Consider the following 22,239-nt stretch of genomic DNA (forward strand, 5'->3'; position numbering starts at 1 on the left):
TGTATTTTTATTAATATTGCAGTTTTACCGCAATAGTTTCCGTTTTCAGTTTAATTTTATTTTTACTATTTTGTCCTGTGTTTTTGTCGTTTTTAGTAGTTTTTGTCTGTATAGTTTTATTAATTTATTTCCGTTTTAGAAATTTTACACTATAAACATTAAATTTTTTATGTACATAGTTTATCTGATAACACCATCAGTAAAATGGTGTTGTTCTGTAATATTGTTTTAAGACTCACCCGTATTCACTTATTGCATTTAGTTATTTTTTTTTATTTTTTTTCATAACACATATAATGATAAAACATTGTTTCTCTCCGTGTCTCTTGTAGTTGTGTGTGTGCGCGCACGCGCTTCTCGTTGCGTCTCCACGCGTACGCACGCGTGCACTGCCTGACCTGTACCGGTGCACGAGGAGGGGTATGTTCAGTATTTGTGTGTGAAAAACAGGCGCATGCGCTCCTCGAGACACGGACGGGGAGCGTCAGACCGCAGCAGCTGCAGATTTTTTCCATCAGTTGGGGGGAGAAGCGGCCAGGAGGTGGAGAGGACAGCAGGGAGAGATGGGAATACTGTAATCCTGGGGAGGGTGGGGGGAGGGATGGACGGACGGATTGATTTTAAACCCACAGAAGCACGGACACCACCAGCACTTGACCACATCATCCACCGTATTCCGTGAGGAGCATCGCGGCGATGGCTGAGGGCAAGTGAATTACGGGCGCGCGTCCATCTGAAGTGATGAGACAGAAGCGCGCGGCTGGATCCGTCTGTCAGGTTGTATAATGGAGAGCTCCAATGGCTCCGACGCCAAACCGCAGAGCCATCATCCTCATCCTCAGGTGGAGAAGAAGAGGTTAAACCGCGCGCCTTCCCCTGCCAGACCCGTCCTGAAAGATATCCACTCGCGAACGACCAAACCGATCGTGCCGAAATCCCCCAAATTCAACAAGCAGCCCGCGTCCGCCGCGCCGGTGACGCCTCACAGCCGCGTTCCGAGACGCACCGTCCCGAGCGCGAAGGACAAAACTGCATCAGTACCTGCAAAAACCAACACCAAGCCCTCAGCAACAAAAAAAGCTGTTAAAGTCACTCAGCATGCAGCATCCGAGCCGAAACCGGCCTGCAAAGCGGTTGATACCGTTGCTCCGCAGATCGCCAAGAACAAGGGAGGGCTGGCCCCGATACGCGTCCCCACCGGACGCGGCGTCTGTCAGACGGACAGCAGCTCGGATCTGTCCGACTGTCCCTCCGAGCAGCTGTCCGACGAGCAGAGGCTCGTTCCGGCCGCCAGTAGCGATGTGGAGTCTGGAAGCGGCTCCGGTTCAAGCGAGCAGGCGGCCGGGGCTCGGGTGCGCGGAGGATCTCAGGCTGCACTTGTGCACGGTGCGCACGCGGACAAATGCAAAGCCGAGAAAGATGCACAATTCAAACCGGAGGGCAAGGAAATGGCCCAAGAGGAACTGCTGAGGGAAATCGAAGACCTTCGATCGGAAAATGACTACCTCAAGGTGAGCAGACACACCGATATTTATTTATCCTACTATATTCAGTATTATCAGCATGAAGCTGCATTTAAGTATTTTTTTTTTTTTTTTGGTGATACTTTAAACTCTTAAAAAGAACTGTGGTAGTATGGTACAGTGGGGAACTTTGATTTATAGGCCTACTGTACTGTATTATATTCATCCATTTCGTTTACATCTCTTAGACTAACAGTACTGCAGCATCATTTGTCTGTTAAAGCATCTTCCTAGTCCTTTGACAGACATATTTTCCAGAGTAAATAAATACATAGAAGTAACATGGCCTAACATTAGGTCACGGTAAAAAAAATTTTGGAATACCAAATAGACATGATACAACATCTCTTTAGAACAAGATTCAAAATGACAGTGCCATTATAGTTAACAAATAGATTAAAAAAAAAAAAAAAAAAAATATATATATATATATATATACTATTATAAAAACATGGTACTGTTAGGAGAGTAAGATCTAGATCCATAAATCTGCACTTGAAATGATTTTAGGTCACATCAATCAGATGAAACCAGCGTGCATCAGAAAGACCCTCAACCTCTCGCAGGAAACACATCACAGGCTTCACCCTCAGTGTGCTGGGTAGATGAAGGCAGGCCTAATTAGCATAATTTCATAAATGATTTATCTTTTTTGTCACATGCACAGGGATCGGCTGCTGTCACAAACAGGATTTTCACAAGTTTATCTCTGAAGACATGGTGTTAATCCGCTTTAGTAGCTGTGCATGTAATGGCTGCGTCCCTCGCAGGGAGCCGTTCGCAAACAAGCGTCCCTCCTGACCCAGAGCCGGACCGTGTGTTTGGAGCCTCCCTAAAGCAGATGTGCACAGCATCTGTGTGCTTATCACTCTTATTTCTGTCTCTCTCTGTCTGTCTCTCTGCAAGTAATACTATACTGCCTGTATGCATCAATATTTAATCAAATATTATCCATGTTATAGTAGTATGACATAGGGCTGTAGCTATCGAATATTTTAGTAATCGAGTATTCTACCAAAAATTCCATCGATTAATCAAGTAATCGGATAAAATGTGTTTTTGCTTAATTAAAGTGCAATATTAATTATGCAAGACAAAATAAGACTCCTGAGTCTCTTAAAATTAACAACTAAGTTTCCTTTTTTAGAAAAATTTTTTTTTTTAAATGCATAGAATGCAATGCATAAAATCAAAAATAAACATTTAATTATTACCCATTGTTTCTCTGTCTGTACTTGTACTGTGAACAATGATAATAAAATTGACAGATGAATTAAGTGCATTTAAGTGTCATTCAGTTGGGGTTTTAAATAAAGCCTTTTCTGAGATGCACATTAAACATTAAACACATAAAACATTCATTTAATTTATCTTTTAATAAATTCAGTGTGTGTGATAAAGGAACTTGCGCTTCTGCTCCATTCATTAACAGAGACACGCAGAACATGCAGGATTCATATTTAAATAGTTTGTTTAAATCCGGCTTAATATTTACCGATATTAGTCCATATCGTGATTTGATGTAAGTGCAATGACCTATTTTTGATTAATTCATTCAAAATTTGGCAAATTCCGTGCCATTCCGCGTTAAACTGTAAAATCCATTTTTATGACTGGATTCCGCGTTTCCCTCCGCGTTTTCTGCATCGCGGAAATCATAGGGCCCTAGTTGTGGTATGCCAGCTCTATCTTGCAATGTACACACGCCACGACGTTCTCTTTACGTTTGCCTGCGCCCTCAAATCAAAACACTGCTGACTCGGGCGCAGCGCTTGTGTCTCTTTCCGCTTTGTGGGTGACGTAAACGCGTTGTCACATTAAAAAAATCATTGCGAAAGAAGAAGAGGAATTTGCCTCGATCATTTTTTGTATTTGAGTTAATCGAGTACTCGAGGAATCGTTTCAGCCCTAGTATGACATTAATCGTTTAGTCCACCATAACTCATGTTTGACAGGAACATCCATACAGCTTCTGTCACAGGACTTGTCTCCAACATCATACAGTGAAGGTCATTGTGTTTTGACTGTTTGTAACTGTCGGTCTTTGTTTGTCTGCCTTTCCTTGCCCTTCTGTCGTTCTTGCTCGACCTTATTTACACTGAAAGGCATTGTGCAGTATTTACTGGGAAATGAGGCGTCACAAATGACGGGGGGTTTACAGATGACTACAGTTTCTTTACCTGCACTCTTATTTGTTCATTTTTGACGTGTCATTTTCTTTATTGTAGTAGGAAGGTTGTTCTTACCATTTCAGACCATGATTTTAGTTCATATAGACTGCAAAATTAGATCAATTTATAATCCTGAATTGGGATTCGTATTCGAATTCTAATTCAGTCCTAATTCTGGTTTTCATTTCATTTCATTTTCATCTAATGTTTCTCATTCTGGCTTTTAGTTTAATGTTCATCTTAATTTTGATTCTGATTTTCATTTTCATTTTTCATGTAACTACAGGACTTTGAGAGCAAAAGCATTGATTCAGAGATTTATAACCGAAATTCTAATCCTGATTCTTATTACTATCTTATTATAAGAACTGATTCAAATTATGATTTTCATTATAGTTCTTATGTATTACTTTCCCTTTGTTCCAACCCTAATTCTATATCTGATTTTCATTGTTCTTGACCAATTCTGATTCTCATTCTGTTTCTAATCCCGATTCTAGTTCTGAAATTCCTTCTGATTTTGGTTTTCATTCTAGTTCTGGTTCCAATACTTGGTTCTTTTTCTATTTCTAATCCCAATTCTCATTTTAATGTTCTTTTTGATTTTCATTGTAGTTCTGGTTCCAAATCCGCTTCTGATTCTCTTTCTGCTTCTAATCCTGATTCTCATTTTGCTGTTCATTCAGGTTTACTCCTAAATAAAGTAATTTCAGTGCAAGTTCATAATCAAATCCGTTTGAATTAGCCTCCTGAATGAGTATGATTCAGAGTTTTATCCTTTATTCCCTGAATTTAGTTCTGAATCTACTTCTGATTCTCTTTCGGTTTCTAATCCTCGATACTCATTCTGATGTTCTTTCTGATTCTAATTTTCATTCCAATTCTCTTATATTAATTGTCATTCTGTCTCTGATATTGATTCTCATTCTAGTGATGATTCTCATGGATTCCATTCATTCTTATTTTCCTTTTGATTCTGAGTCTCCTCATTTTAATTCTGATTTGAACTCTAATCGGAATTTGATTATAATTCAAATTTTCATTCTAATTCTGGTTCCAATTCTGTTTCAAATCTTGATTATGATTCTATTCTTCTTTCTTTTTTTTAATTCAGATTCTGATTCTGATGTTCATTCTGATTCTGGTATTTGATTCTGATTCTAATCCTAATTGTCATTTTGTGTCTGATATTGATTCACATTCTAGTGATGATTCTCATGGATTCTGTTTATTCAGATTTTCGTTTTGATTCTGACTCTCCTTTTTAATTCTGGTTTGAACTTCAAATTTCAATTTAGTTCTGGTTCCAGTTCCAGTTCTGCTTCTATTCTTGATTCGGTTACTCTTCCTCTTTCCTTTTTTTAAACTAGATTTTCATTCTGATGTTCATTCTGATTCTAATCCTGATTTGGTTTGCGTTAGGATGAAGTGGATGAGTTGCGGGCAGAGATGGAGGAGATCAGGGACAGTTACCTGGAGGAGGAGGTGTACCAGCTCCAGGAGCTGCGCAGGGAACTGGACCGCTCCAACAAGAACTGCCGGATCTTTCAGTACCGCCTGCGCAAGGCTGAACAGAAGAGTCTGCGTGTAGCTCAGACTGGACACATCGACGGAGAGCTTCTGTGCGGTCTGGAGCAGGACCTCAAGGTGTGTTTTTATAGGCAGTGTGTGGGGTTACATATGTGTTTTGATACCTAAGATCACATTGGTTAAATTCTTTTACTAATGAGAGATGAAAACAAATTAACACAACATGTCCTTCTTTCCATAGGTGGCCAAAGATGTATCTGTGCGTCTGCACAATGAATTGGAGACGGTGGAAGACAAGCGCACACGGGCGGAGGATGAAAACGAACAGCTCAGGCAAAAGCTCATCGAGTTGGAGATCTCCAAACAGGCCATGCAGAACGAGCTCGAGAGAGCCAAAGAGGTACAACACGCTTCACTATTAGATATTGAGACACTTTTGCATAGTGCATACTTTTATTGAATTGAGGAAGGTTTTTTCAAGTCGAGATCTTTAAAAGCATGTTCATGAAGTAGTGTGTCGATTTTGTGTCTTTTTAAAAATCTGTGCGGTTTAATTTTTATTGCGGTTAACAGTTCTTAAGAGGAAAATTCTGGATTGTTTACTTACTGTTTAATTTCTGTGGACAACCTTTTAGCCGATTATGAAAATTATTTCTTTAGTTTGTTAAGAAAAAAAGCAGGAATTCCGTTTATATTAATGCACTTACAATGAAATCTTGAAGCAGCTACAGTTTTTTTAAATAAAAAGGTGAAGCTTGTGTTTTTGTTAATGGCGCTCTAAGATTTTTTCGTATATAATGCATAAATCATTCATAAATTAATGCGATCCTTAAAATTAATAGTAAACAAACATCAACACTGAGCAATGGGGTGAAATCATGTCAGTCTTTTTGCTATTGAGATGACAGAGAAAATGGCCCAAATATCATACACATTTGTATTTTTGAATATTTTTATCACTTTTTTATAAAAATACAACTCTTCATTGTTAGTATACATATTAGGTCCATTAAATACCTTAAGATAACTTTTGATTTTAATGATGTATTAGTAAATGTTGGAATTAACTTTACCTTACAGCAAAGTGTTTTATATATATATATATATAAAACAGTTTACTGTTCTGCAATGTGTTTTCATTGCAATGCTGCTTGTTTTCCACAGCATTATTGTGCTTGAATTGTAAATAACCCAGAATATTACTTGAAGGCAGTTGAAATGATTCAGACTGTAGAAATGCTGTGATGTAAATCTTGCTGGATCACCTTTGTTGAATAAGGCACTTAAACTCGGACGGCCCGAGGGTTAGACTTCCTCCCACTGTTAGTGTACTGTGAACTGCTTTGAAGTATGGATGAATACATTAACTTTGAAGTCTGCTGTCCTGTGCATTAATGCATGAGAGGCCGTAGTGGTTGCTCTGCTTCTGTTATTGGATGCTGAGTAGTTTTTTCTGGAGTTGGTCAGGGTAATCTGAAACAAATAAATGCAGAATTGGTGAGCATCTGTTTTGGCTGTTTGTCTGTTTCTCCTATGTTGCATTGCCTTTTTCGGATTAAGTCAGATTTTAGAGCTGCTTTAGAAATATGTATGTTGCGTACGCTATACCCTTGTTATTGTAGTTCAAACAGCAGAGGATCACAACAGTGAATCATTGCACTGGTATCCCAGAATCCCCTTTGATTCATGCCCTGGGGGGAATAACAAATCTTCTTAAAGGAACAGTTCGTTGGAAAATAAAAATTCTGTCATTGTTTATTCATCTTCATGTCATTTGAAGCCTGCATGGCTTTATTTCTTGTCTGTGGAGTAGAAAATTCACGCTGCTTTTTTGACATGACTTAGAGTGCCATTGTTTGTTTTTGGGTGAACTTATTTTTCAGGATGCTGTCAGCCTTTATGGTGTAAATACATTTTTGTTTTATTTTTGCATTAATATTTATCATGTATTTTGGAAAGGTAAACACATTCACATGGATATATATAATGAGTGTGAAGGAGACAAAGTGTTGAAATGAGTGTAAGCGCTTTGTAAGCTATAGCGTGTCTCTCTGGAGGCTTGCCCCAGAAAAGGTCTAGCTTCACTTTTTCTCCATTCATCATTTTCCCTTCCCTTATTCGCCCCACACACAACATATGTGACTGAAATGGAGAATCATGCCGTTTCTTGCACACTGCCATGTTTAGTTAACGTGACATACTGTTCCAGCTGATGTTATGCCTTAAGTTTAAACCGGATGCCAACCTTGTTTCAACGTTAACAGTTTTTAAACATTAAAGTAGATGAAATATTAAAGCAAACATGAAATCAGAACTAACCCGGTTTGCTTTTAAATACATATCCCTGTTCTTAATGTGAACAGTTTATCGGTGTTTATGAAAAAACATATTTGTTTAAATAGTTTCTCATTGTATATGTAGTTAAATTTCAAAATGCTGCATAATGTAAGTAATGTTTTTTTTTTATTTTGTTTCATGTCGACTTCAAAGACTTTACACCTTAAAACCAGTCAGTCAGTAAATCAATCAATCAATCAATCAATCAATCGATCAGTTAGTTTAATTTATCAAATATTTTTACAAATGATAAACATAAAATCTCTACAAATATATAATGAATGAATAAAAGGGAAACTAAATAATTAATTGGAACAACCAATTATTTGACAATATTTAGTATTTGTTTTGGTTTTTCTGAATATCAAAAGAAACCGTATAGCAACTCAAGAACCCCTTCTGTGAAAAACAGTTCTTGATCAGCAAGATCTTTATTTTCTACCTGCATGTGTGGCACAGGTTTGGATGGTTTTTGTTGGAATGAGGTTAAGCTAGGCAGACGGGATGCTGTTTCCGTAAGTATCTAAATACTGATCTGGCAGTGAAGGAGCGATTCTGAACTAAAAATACAGCATTCAGTGTCATCAGAGTTCAGGAGGGTGCAACTCTAGATTTCAAGATTGTCAAAGCACAGTTTCCACCTGTCTGTGTTTGACAATACAATGCTGCCCTGCTTGGCGCTTTTGATTTACAGTATTTACATTTTACAGGGTTTGAGGCACATTTCTTGTGCCGTCTTGCAAAAATACTGTGGATATCAATAGTGGCTTGAACTACTGTGTTTTCAGTTTCTTGCATGACATTTTGTGGCAAGTTTGCCTGCATTTCTTGTTCTTGTTAGTGTCAAAAAAAGAAAGCAATGTTTTTGGATGTTTCACTTCCTGTTTCCTGCTTCCTTGTTTCCTGAGAATAATTTCCATAATTTCTCAAAGATTAAAAAAATATATATTTAAAATACTAAATTTATATATATTTATATATATTTAATATATATAATATATATATAAAAATTTTTGAAATATAAAATATATATTATAAAATGTATTAAAATGTTGTGCATTATTATTTTGCATTTGTGTATTAAGAATGTTGGAGAAAATAGAAATACACTTCTTTTTCATTAAGCAAAATAGAAAAAAAAAGTATTGTGATAAATATTTAAATTCACTTTTAGCTGTTATTGTATGGAAATGTTTTGTGTGTGCTATCGCTGGTGTCCAGGCTGTTTGCTGTCAGCTCTGGTTCCTGCAGTGGGATTGGCACTTGCACCAGAATTAATCCAACTGAGCTGCCTCTTATGAAACCTCCTGACAGAGAGAGAGAGAGATGCTCAGAGAGGGAGAGAGACTCTCAGATGGGCATATTATATCTGTCAGGCTGTGATATGACATCAGCGTATGGAGGTTTTTGTAAACAGTTCAGTCGTCTCATGTGCGAGCGTCTGTCATTTGTAATGCACCGTACTGCCACCACACGTCCAGAACTCGGTCTCAGACTGTTGTTCAGATACAACCCGAATTCCGGAAAAGTTGGGACATTTTTTAAATTTTAATAAAATGAAAACTAAAAGACTTTCAAATCACATGAGCCAATATTTTATTCACAATAGAACATAGATAACATAGCAAATGTTTAAACTGAGAAAGTTTACAATTTTATGCACAAAAAAAAACTCATTTCAATTTTGATTTCTGCTACAGGTCTCAAAATAGTTGGGACGGGGCATGTTTACCATGGTGTAGCATCTCCTTTTCTTTTCAAAACAGTTTGAAGACGTCTGGGCATTGAGGCTATGAGATGCTGGAGTTTTGCTGTTGGAATTTGGTCCCATTCTTGCCTTATATAGATTTCCAGCTGCTGAAGAGTTTGTGGTCGTCTTTGACGTATTTTTCGTTTAATGATGCGCCAAATGTTCTCTATAGGTGAAAGATCTGGACTGCAGGCAGGCCAGATTAGCACCCGGACTCTTCTACGATGAAGCCATGCTGTTGTTATAGCTGCAGTATGTGGTTTTGCATTGTCCTGCTGAAATAAACAAGGCCTTCCCTGAAATAGACGTTGTTTGGAGGGAAGCATATGTTGCTCTAAAACCTTTATATACCTTTCAGCATTCACAGAGCCTTCCAAAACATGCAAGCTGCCCATACCGTATGCACTTATGCACCCCCATACCATCAGAGATGCTGGCTTTTGAACTGAACGCTGATAACATGCTGGAAGGTCTCCCTCCTCTTTAGCCCGGAGGACACGGCGTCCGTGATTTCCAACAAGAATGTCAAATTTGGACTCGTCTGAACATAAAACACTATTCCACTTTGAAATAGTCCATTTTAAATGAGCCTTGGCCCACAGGACACGACGGCGCTTCTGGACCATGTTCACATATGGCTTCCTTTTTGCATGATAGAGCTTTAGTTGGCATCTGCTGATGGCACGGCGGATTGTGTTTACCGACAGTGGTTTCTGAAAGTATTCCTGGGCCCATTTAGTAATGTCATTGACACAATCATGCCGATGAGTGATGCAGTGTCGTCTGAGAGCCCGAAGACCACGGGCATCCAATAAAGCTCCCCGGCCTTGTCCCTTACGCACAGAGATTTCTCCAGTTTCTCTGAATCTTTTGATGATGTTATGCACTGTAGATGATGAGATTTGCAAAGCCTTTGCAATTTGACGTTGAGGAACATTGTTTTTAAAGTTTTCCAAAAAAATTTTACGCAGTCTTTCACAGATTGGAGAGCCTCTGCCCATCTTTACTTCTGAGAGACTCTGCTTCTCTAAGACAAAGCTTTTATAGCTAATCATGTTACAGACCTGATATCAATTAACTTAATTAATCACTAGATGTTCTCCCAGCTGAATCTTTTCAAAACTGCTTGCTTTTTTAGCCATTTGTTGCCCCCGTGCCAACTTTTTTGAGACCTGTAGCAGGCATTAAATTTTAAATGAGCTAATTAAGTGGATAAAAGTGTAAAATTTCTCAGTTTAAACATTTGCTACGTTATCTATGTTCTATTGTGAATAAAATATTGGCTCATGTGATTTGAAATTCCTTTAGTTTTTTAATTTTATTAAAATTTAAAAAACGTCCCAACTTTTCCGGAATTCGGGTTGTACATTCGTTATCTGGCTCTGCTGCACAAATTTTCCCCCGGCCTTTATTTAAGACCGGCCTTTATTTGTCTGTGTTGACCACGCCCCCGGCCATTATAAGAGACCCAACGTTTATTTGACTACCGGTTTTTATTTGAGGAATTACGGTGTGTGTATATATATATATATATATATATATATATATATAAAAATTACCCTTATGATTGGTTTTCTCAAATAATATACTAGCATATAAATAATACTTTTTTGCTTAGCTAGATAGCAGCATAAATAATTAATACAACCAAAAACCATGTTAATATCATACTTTGCCAACGATCTCTAAAGAAATTGTGTGTCCACAATCAGAATGAAGGTCCAGAGTTATTTTTAAAGTCAAATTCTCATATGTATCCTTGTGAAAGCACATTAATTTCATTCAGCATTAATGAACAAGTGTCCCAGTTTGGCAAAATGGCTTTGGATCTCAGTGTGAAGAGAGTAAAAAAAACTAAATGCTCCAACCAGTAGTCAGCTACATTGTTGTCACATGCCCAGTATTTATATGCATTGTTTTTCGTGGGTTGCAATCATTTTTTAATAAAATCAAAATTCTTAAGTTAAAAATAAATAGATATTTTCTTTGTTGCACAAATGACATAAGCATATCCCTTTGCAACAATATAAAACACTTGTTTTTGCACATGTATCTTTTAAACCCTATAAAGCGTGCTGTATCATAATTGATGCATGAATTTCTAAGGCCTCTAAATGACCAACATGATCAAAACTTTGCTGATAAATGCCTTCTGACATCCTGACGTTGATAGTTTAGACTGTTTTAAGTAAAAGCTTTTTTAGAGTAACTGTGCAAACTTCCACCTTCAGCTCATGCTTCATGTGTCTTTCTGCTGTCAAATCTTGACTGATTTTTATATGTGATTGTAAGAATAACTTTTATATCGTTAGTAATATTTCAAGATGATCACTGACTTGACTGAAGCAGCTTGGCTTTACTCAATTTTTTTTTTTTTTAAATCAATTATCAAATATGATCATCAGGTCAGCTCTAGTTCATCATTATATTGCATTGCACTATATATTTTTTTTCATAAAACTAAGATTTTAAATATCATCTTCAAATCTTAATGGAGATATAGAGTGAGATTTAGCAATTCATGTATGTAACCGCTATACCGCTATCACAAACATCAGAATTTCATATTTTTTGTCCAACATTTGCACCAAATTGCAGATTTTTGTTCTGAATAAAACTGACCATTTTTTCTCTTCATATTCTCACTATATCAGACTAGATGAGCCATAAAAGCCTGATGGATCAAATATAAAACATAAAACACATAATATTTTTAACCAACCAGCGAGGTCTGTACCCAAAACAGAGTTCAATTAACTTTTCCGTTATTATTTTCTATGTCAGGCTTAACAGTATTAAATGATTAATTTAAATCTAGGCATGTTAAAAATCACAAATGATATTCAATTTGTATTGGCGGCAATGGAAAGTCAAGTCAAGCACATTATGGGATACAGTGTTCTGTGAAAGCAAGCCATCCGAAGCATAACCTTTCTTGCATGTACCTTTTTGGCCACATCTGTGAGAGAAGCAGTTTGAAACTCTGTGGGAAAAGCAGCATGGAGGAAAACATTATTCCAGGCCTGGCTCTTCCTCCCTTGGACAGAACTACTTCATAGTATTTGGCACTGAGAGAAAGACTGTGACTCAGTACAGCTCGTCTGGGAAAAAGAGCATCACAGTGAGAATTATTTGGCATTTTAGCGGTGGTTTTAGATTCACAGTGATGCTCCACAGTCTGTATGCATCATCTGTGATCATCTGTTCTGGAACAGCAAACTTCTCAACAAGCTGCGTTATTATTAGAGATATCATCTATGTCAAAACAAACCACAGGAGTTTGCTCAGATCACCACGTGTAAGTAACTGGAAACTACGGGTTAACACAGCTCACATTCCCTTAACACCAGTGTGTTTAATGACCTTGTGAAGATGCAGAAGTGGTTCAGGTTGAGTAGTCCTCAGTGGTGCAGGTGGACTCCATCCTGTTCATTTCTCCTGCTCGTCTGTTAGGACAGATGGCGGCCCTCTAACCAGCCCTCAGAATGACAATGCAAAGCTAAACTGGACGTCTCAAGGGAAAAAGATCTGTTGTTGTTTTCCCTTCATCTTCTTTTTGTGGCAAGGATCAGGCGCCTGAGAGCAAACGCTGATTCATTAACGGATAGTTCTGACAGGATGAGCCACTTTCAAAGCCACTGAAAAACAGCTGATATATTAGTGACATCATATCAGCTAAAATCTGATGTAGTGCTCTTTTTAAAATATATTTTTTAATTCTATATTAGGTTTGATTTTAGGCTAATGAACTATAATAGTTGTTAATATTTATTTATGTACATCATTTGATATATATTTTTATATGTATGTAAATAATTTCTTAATGATTTAAATATGTATTTGAATAATTTGGATTGTAATTTCTTAAAAATATTTTTAAATATTGAGCAGTTCTTGTATAAGAATACATATATACGAACATACACTTACTTTTTTTTTTTTTTTGATGCAATATTTTTTTTAAATATTCTTATAGATAAATAGAGCTTTTTATACATGGTAAAAATTTGAGTTGTGTGTGTGCATTTTATGTATTATGTTATATAATTTCAGTTTTATGTTATAAATTAAAATAAATTGCACATTAGTTATATAATATATAGTGGGCAATTTATCTATCTTATTATAACAAATATTATAATGATATAATAATAATATATATTGCATATAACATAGTTTGCATTGCAATAAACAACAAAGTTGAAAAAATCATGAAATGCATTCTTCATTAAATAAGTGCATTAAATGCATGTATTTTTAAGCTTCTGTCCTCCTCCATTCAAACAGCTAACCAGATTTCCAGAAGCAGGTCTTTGTGAAGACATTAGCTGAGCACAGAGGTAATCTCTCACCAGCTGCCCATGTCAGACGCCTCTGACTGCAGGCTCCGCCCCTCTATTAACCACTCACAATAGGGAACCCACTGACCCAGCGAGACGAGAGGAATTGTCTTTGAGTGCAGAGACAGCCTCTCATTAACCAGCTGGACACATACAAATCCCTCCTCTCTCTCTCTCTCTCTCTCTCTCTTTCACACACACACACACACACACACACACACAATCGCATTCCCAACTCTCCGGAGACCACAGCATCACTCTAGCCAAATGAGAGAGCTTAAAAGAGCTTCCATTGTGTTTGACGCTCTCTGTAGTGATGTAGATGGCTTGCTTATGTGTCCAGAACGTCCTCTGGGACTGTGTGCGCGGCCCGTGTGGGGATGGTGATACACACAGGGTCCCTTGACTTTTCCAGACAGAATCCCAGACAGAGATTAATGGCTTAGAGGATTCTCCGTGTCTCCTGACAACAGCGGACAAGTCTTACATCATATACATAATGCTAATGAAATCAGACCAGTCACTAAGAATTCATGGGCTGTGTTGGGAATGGAATACTGGTATACTGCATACTGTGAAGTAATATAATATAAGTATATAATATATATTTATTATCTGTTTTTCACTATATCTAAAGTGTTAAATTGAAACAAAATATAGATAAAGATTGTAGTTCATGTCATTTCCAGCTCATTTGTCACAATAGAAAAATTTTGGGTTCATCGCGTGCATTGCATTTTGACATAAATTACTCACACAGTAAGCTCTGGTTGTAAACTGCACATTCTAGCATCATTCTATGCATGCAGCAAATGAGAATACATCTAGTAGGAGTCCTAAGGTATTCCAAACAAATCCCACATGTTACACAGAAGCTGTATTTTATTTGTTATTGATCACTTTTTGAACCCTGGTTGAGTTCAGGAGAGTCAGAACGGTAGAGATGCTAATGCTAACATGATATCACAAAGCATATATTTTTTGTTTGCAAGTTAGCATTAGCATGTAGCGCTCAAAATTCACAAGACACATCATATTATCCATGCATCCTTTAGCATGCATGCTTCCATGTACATATTATGAAACAAAACACACTGGATGATCTTTATTATTTTTGATACACATATTGATGTCATGTCACTTGTAAGTGATTTACGTTGTATTGCCTTTGAGTTTTTCTCAGAGAGTAAATCACTTTGCTCTTTAGTTTAGATTGTGCTGACAGTAAAATAAGAGGGTTTGGCATATCTTAGACCCCTCTGGCTTCTCAGTCCAGTTTATCTGTTCCCACACATCAACCATGTCATCAAACACATCCAGTACACTAGACTCTACATGTGACATAAGTAAGCACTCGCAGCAAAACACATTGCACAAACTGAACAATTTTATCATCAGCTGTATCTCAGAAAAATATGCTGGTCTCCCTCAGATGTCAGTATGACTCTGCTTTCTGTCATCATGCTGTTCTGACTCATGGAGTTCAGTCAGAGCGAGCGAGATGAGCAGAGCGTGAATGTTTCATTAGTGTTTTGTAGGAGTTCGGTGTGAGTACACACTCTATAACAATGCCTCACTGGCCCAGTGCTCGTCTGATGGATTGAGTGTTTATAAGATTGATCCCAGACCTCTTTTGTACTGTTTTGGGGCTGTTTTTGTGCTTGTAGCTGAAATGTTTTGGGTACAGACCTCGCTGGTTGGTTAATGTGCAGCATTTAGTGCATGTTTGTAGCTTTGAGGTCATCAATATCGACATTTACATTCATGCATTTGGCCGATCCAAAATTATAATGCACATACATTTGTTAAGTTCATGCATGAACTGAACCCATGACAATGGCGTTATATGAGGATATTTTGCTTAGGGGTTAGGAGGTTATATTTTTTTATAGATGTAACATGCACACAGATGAATTGTTCACAATCAGATCTATAACATGCATTTAGAAAATAGAGTGATTGTCCATTAAAGACCCATGCATTCATTAATGTTCACTGATGAAGCAGGAAACGTCTCTGTATTATTTAAGTTCATGCATTGCCTGGGAATCGAACCCATTACATTGGGGTTGCAATGTTGAAGGATTGCTCTATGCATTTACAATTAATCAATATGCAAATGTACCACAACAATGTTGACTTTTGGAGACTTTTTCATGCATAGACTAATATGAAAGCCTATTTATATTGTATATCGATATACATTTATATTTAAAAATTACCTAAAAATATTAAATGTAAAAATAAAAATGCAATTTTTAAATATTAAATATAAAAATATATCTGTGTCTCCTAGTTCTTTTTTGCCTCTTCATATGAGGATATTTTGAAATAATTTAAAAATGTTCTAAATTCATTAGTGACTAATTAGCCTTCTTTGTCTCTGTAGCTTCTGTATAAAGCAATGCTAAAACCTAATGAGTTTATTATATCATAAACCCATCTTAGAGAGAGTCTTGTATTTTATTTTATTTTTTATTTTGTAAATTTTTTTGTAGTAGATGAAATGCATAAATGTAAATGTGTTTTGAGACATAGATAATATATGCACTGCATCTTCTAGTTGTACATCTTTCCTGCTGTTTATTGAATTTTACCTGAAAAGTACTGGAGTCCATAAGCATCATAAACATTTTCCTCCTATTGTTCACTTGAACAAACATCTCCATCAGTCTTTGTGACAAAGCCCTTGAGAGATGTTATTTTTGCTTTTCTCGTCCTTATCAAGCCTTTAGCAGAGAGAGACATCGAGCGGCCCTGAGAGAGCCCTTGTAGCATTATTAAAAATGTGTTTGTACAAGCTTATGTCATCTTCATATTCCAAGGTTACGTGAAATGTGAGGTGAGTAAATTCTGACCCTCCATTCGAGAGGCGAGCATTCATTAGCTTTCATTAACGCAAGGACAGTTAGTAAAGAGTGGTTTTGTGCTACACACTAAATATATTAAAGGGGCCATATTTCAATTTTTTTCTTTCTCTTTGGAGTGTTACAAGCTCTCGGTGCATGAAGAAGATCTGTAAAGTTGCAAAGACTAAAGTCTCGAGATATTCTTTATCAAAGTTAAGACTCTGCCACGCCCCCCTAAAACACCTAGTTTAAACACGCCCCCACATGTCTATGTCACTATGTGGAAATATTTGCGTAATGCCACCCAAATGTTCACGCAAAGAAAGAAGGCGTGGTTTCTGTAACACAGTGTTGAAGCAGTCATGTCAGGGAGATGTGTGTGTATCTAGGAGAAAGTAAAAACACTACACAATAATGTACAGTATTTGAAATATTATGTGTTTTTATCAACATATTCTGTTACACCAAATACACCAAATAATGATTTTTATGACCCCTTTAAAATACCATGTTATTCCAGTCGGATCCTCACAGTATTTGTTGTTAGTGGAGTGTAGTAGAGCACAGGAATCAGAAGAGAAGGTGAGGGCTTGTGTTATTTGTCAGGTTTCTCCAGGGATGTGTTTGTGACTTTGGGGTGACCTCTGTTTTACTGCAGAGTCGGTCAGTCTGTTCAGGTTAGATCAGCACTAGATATTAGATATAAGTCAACCTTCATTAGATGCATTTCAGTCCATCCTCTATTTCTGAAGGCTGTATGCAGTGATATATATATTAAATCTGATTCTGATATAAGATTTGATGTCTAGATACAGTATGCATACATAAAAATATCTAAAAATCTCAACGATAAAAATTCAATTAATTTTTTTATATCAAATATAATTTTTTATCTCTAGATTCTGACTTTTTTCTTAGAATTGCGAGACGTAAACTCAAAATTAAGACTTTCTTTCTTACAATTCAGTTTACATCTTAGAATTATGAGTTTATATCTAGACATTCTGTCATTTTATCATATCTCACTATTTTATGTGTATGTCTTGCAATTCTCAATTTATATCTCTGAATTGTCCAAAAGTGGCAAAAAAAAAGTTTAAACTGCAAGGGAAAAAAGTGTGTGGTTAAAAACTGGTAATTACCATTGACAGTTTTTAATTCTGTGGTGGAAACATGCTTCCATGTACAGATATGTATTTGTGTAAATAGTGTAGGAAATGCAAATGTGTGTGTGTGTGTGTGTGTGTGTATATAAATGGGGAAATCCACAGCATCTAGAAATCGGTTTGCTAAAATAAAACTGAATGCCAGATTCTTCCTTTGTGCAGATTCATTAATTTGTGTATTGAAATGTTTTTTGAGTGTTGAATAAAGAATGACTGAATGTGTTCTGCTTCATCCACAAAGACCTCCTGCCGGAGACAGCAGATGGACACAAACCTCACACAGAGTTTCCAGAACACTGATCCTGGATCTGTAGATGCAACTTCAGCCTTTCCAAACCTATTTACACATTGTGATCTGAGATCAGCTGAGGTCTGACTTTACAGTCTGTTTTTACAGCAAGAGAATAACCTCAATCTGCAGCAGAGACAGATGACTGAAGCTTTGTGCTCATGCTGAATAGAGCGAGTGTGGAACTGTGTTCTGTCTAATTTCATCACTCTGAAATGCTTACACACAACTTAAGTCCCTCAAAAACACATTCTAGCCTTTATTCACCATCATACAGATGGTCAAACGCTTTAAATAGTCAATATGAAAGGGAAAACACTGTGTAAAAATATTTTTCTAAAGCTGTTTTGGAACAATTACTTGAGAAAAGCGCTATAGAAATGCATTTCATTGAATTTATACTGTGAAGAATGCCTTTTCACAACAAAAGTGAAACAAAAGAGCAAAAATAATTAATGATGAATGATCCATCAGCAACATTCAAGCTCGTTTCCAACACAGAATAAAAAATAAAAAAGGTAATTGTGCCTTTTTTTCTCAGAATTGCGAAATATAATTTTTTTCTTGCAAATTTGAGTTTTAAATCTCGCAATTTTGTCTTTTTTTTTCAAGTTCATATCTTGCATATATATATATATATATATATATATATATATATATATATATATATATATATATATATATATATATATATATATATATATATATATATATATATATATATATATATATAAACCTTTATTGAATTAACCTTTATTGTTATTTATGTATTTCCCGTGGTGGAATACATTGAATGTTCGCAAGAAAATACCTTTAAAACATGATTTCCTTCTGGTCATGTCTTTTTGTTTAGAATACTTGTATTTGTTGTACCATATCTACTCTAGCTGATCTGATCTGTTGTAGTGACATCCTGATGCACTGGTCTGTGTAGTGCGATTGAACAGTAGCTGTCGGTCTGTGGATGTAGGGAATCAGAGGACGAGGATTTGTCGACTGTAATTAGACTGTGATTATCTAAGCCTGAACGCACTACTGTTGTGAGCACAAGCTGTCATGCAGCTCACCTCTTCCTGATTTTCTCTTCTTGTACCAGTTGACACTTTTGCTATACAATATTTTAGTTGCTTTTGACATACTTTCAAAAGTTTGAGGCTGGTACAATATTTTATTCAAGTTTTGAAGTATCTTGTACTCACCATGACTGCATTTATTTGATCAAAAATACCCTAAAAACAGTGTAATATCTTTACAGTTCAGAGTAACCGATTTCTACTATAATATGTTTTAAAATGTAATTTATTCCTGCGCTGCTGAATTGCACTGCACATAATCCTTCAGAAAACATTCTAATATACTGATTTGCTGCATTGCATTTGCATTGTTAATGTTTAAAACACTTGTGCTGCTGAAACCATGATACATTTATTATCAGGATTTTTTTTCAGCATATATTTGGAATGTCTATACTGTTGCTTTTGATCACCTGCAACTTTGCTGAATTAAAGTATTATTTTCGTTATAAAGAGACTTTCTTTTAGTTTTAGATCTTTTAGATTTTTTATGGAGGAATAAAAATATGCACACATCAATCATTCGCTATGTATATCAGCTCAGATTATTAAATCATGGTGAAAACTGATGGGAAATGAGTGCATTCTGACTCGATTGCAGATTCAGTAGACTTCATTTGTTCTCCATATAATCATGTCTAGGAGAAACATTTGAGATCTTTTATGTCAGGTTTATTATCGGAGTATTTTCACCATACTCCATATGAGTGTATACTGTAGTTTAACAGTAACAGTGAGGGTTGAGTTTGGGTTTTCAGCAGCTTTGTTTTTTTTTAATCAGGCATTGTCACTAAGCTACACCCATTACATTACGTCAGTCTGGAAACACATGCACACAGGCTGCAGAGAAAAAGCATGCTGTAATGCCTTTCCAATTAGATAATCGTGCAAATGTAAGAGGGACAGAGAACTGAGGATGAGAGAAGAAAAGCACATGTTGGCTGATCTGTTATAAAAGTTCCCTTTGTTTATCTGTTTTATTAGAGGTGTTTCATTAAACACTCAGATCACCCTAGCAAATAGTTGCATGCATTCCTCTAAAGCCAATGCATGGCATTATTGTTGCAGATTTTAAGTATGTTTTAAGCTGCATGTGTGTTTGCATGCTAGCGATGGGTGGATAGAATTAAACCGAGAGTGTTTTGCACAATAATGCATTAATGTGTTTGTGTAACTTAATCTCTGTGTGTGTTATGCAAACACATTACAGTGTTTCTCAGTCAATTGCAAAAGTCATTGCCACAATGCTAATTCTGTTCTGAGTGGTTTCCAAGGCACTACAATGTTGCTACCAAGATGTTTTTAGCATTTTTTTAGCATGTTAGGTGTTGCTATGCAGTTGCTAGAGTGTTCTGGATGGTTGCAAGGTCTTTGCATTCAAGGTATACAACCTTATTAACCAATAGAAGCAACAAGCAATATAAAGTACAAGGAATATAATGCATAAATGTAATGCATTACACATGATGAGGAAATCATTACGTCTGGAGTGTGAATCATGCACTAAACTTCAATGCTTAGTCTGAGAATGTAACTAAATATGAGCAATAGTTATAGTGACGTTTGACTTAGCATGCGTAGAAATGTCAGTTTTTTTCTTAATGGTTGTGCGATAGATGTTTGTGTGGCAGCTAGTGGTGATGACTTCGCTGAACATGAATGGGAAAATTGTGAATCATAAATTGTAACCATATTGCAGACTCCCTCAATGACATCACCTCATCTCATCTCCTCCTTTGTTTTGGAGTCTTGCCTTGTTGCTGTGTGTTGGTGAAAAAGTTTCAAACTCCTTCCTCTCCTGTGCCCATCTCACACTTTCCATCTGTCTGGCCATAAATGATTCAAGCTAACGCAGCCATCAGCAGCAGCTATTTAAGTTCGGTGTATGACTCAAGATAGACTGTGCATAAGCAGGGCTAAGTTTACCTACTTAACTCTTGATTTAAGTAGGAGATTATGTGCGGTCAGCCAATGATTATAGCAAAATAATTGGATGTGTTCTTATTCCTGGTAGCTAAATATAAGCGTACTGACTTTAACTTGCTTAGTATGATTCCCTTAAAACTACTGTTCATCCACAATGACAGTAGCTGATCTGAAGTAGAAATGAGAATAGAAGACAGTTAGCGCCTCTTGTGGCAACTCTGAGAATGCAACTAACGTAGTTCATCTTTGTGCATTTGGCCTGATTTCACCCTGCACTGATTCAACAACCTGAAAATATATTCAACTTTATTTTATTTATTTTTTTCCAGCAGATTTACTGTGTACCATATTATTACCAAACCTGGTCACTCTTTGTTCACATCTTTTTTATTTCTTTTTTCTAAGTGCTTGGCAACTATTTTGGTTTTTTCTACTTCACATATGTAGCATTCTATTTAATTCAAAGTCATCATTTTACATTTTTAATTTGTAAAAGTGCAAAAAAGAAGAAAAAAAAACAGCATTTGGAGCATTTGCAGAATCTCAAACTAGTATTGCATACAGTAGTTTTGTTTATTTTTGTTAATATCCAGAGTCACCTTTATTAACAGCAGAACAGCTGAAAAGCCAATGCAGTTTGCAAAGCATTGGCAGTTTTGTTTATTATGCATTAAGTGTTGTATTTATGTAGTTTTCCGACATATAAAGAAGAAATCCTAAAACTGACAGCAGCTGTGTGTTATTCAAATAGTAAGATCTACTAGATAGTTAAGGACCATGACTTGTAATAGCCTACACATAATAATAGTTTTAAGCTTGACACGGTATTCATAGTTAATAGTGTGTGAAAAAAAAAAAAGATGCTGATTGTTTTTTTTTATTCAAAATTAATAATTTATTATCAGAAGCTTGCTCCTGTTTTTCATGAAGGTTACCAGGCTTGGTAACAGAAATCAAGATGTTGTTCATTAGTCGCTGACTCTCACATTTTGTTTATCTGCTCTGTCATCTTTACACTTTGTAATTTGGCTCTTTTTGTCTTTCAGACTGCTCTGCGGAGGCGAAGCAGTAGAGAAACCTTCAAAGATAAGAAGTCTTTAACTCAGGTGTGTACAAAGAAACACAAAGATCAATTCATAAGCCTTATGTTATGCTTCTTTATTGACATCTGTGGTTTTATGAAGAACCTTTAACTTCCATGGAAACTTTACATTGCACAAACCATTCTTTATTGTCGAAAAAGGTTATTTCGACTATTAAGTTCTTCACATAAAAATTTTTCTAT

The 22,239-nt window shown here is 36.3% G+C and overlaps 1 protein-coding gene across 1 annotated transcript in view; it reads left to right on the forward strand.

The window, feature by feature from the left end:
- Positions 1-571: 571 nt before the first annotated feature.
- LOC132154456 (microtubule cross-linking factor 1-like) overlaps positions 572-22,239 on the forward strand; it is a 56,870-nt gene continuing 35,202 nt past the window's right edge. Inside the window, exons 1-4 of the mRNA XM_059563020.1 lie at positions 572-1,511; positions 5,117-5,341; positions 5,466-5,624; positions 22,001-22,060. Coding sequence (XP_059419003.1) covers positions 786-1,511; positions 5,117-5,341; positions 5,466-5,624; positions 22,001-22,060 — 1,170 coding nt within the window. The 5' untranslated portion in view covers positions 572-785. The remainder of the gene's footprint in view (positions 1,512-5,116; positions 5,342-5,465; positions 5,625-22,000; positions 22,061-22,239) is intronic.

Source organism: Carassius carassius, chromosome 12 (assembly GCF_963082965.1).
Source record: "Carassius carassius chromosome 12, fCarCar2.1, whole genome shotgun sequence".
NCBI lineage: Eukaryota > Metazoa > Chordata > Actinopteri > Cypriniformes > Cyprinidae > Carassius > Carassius carassius.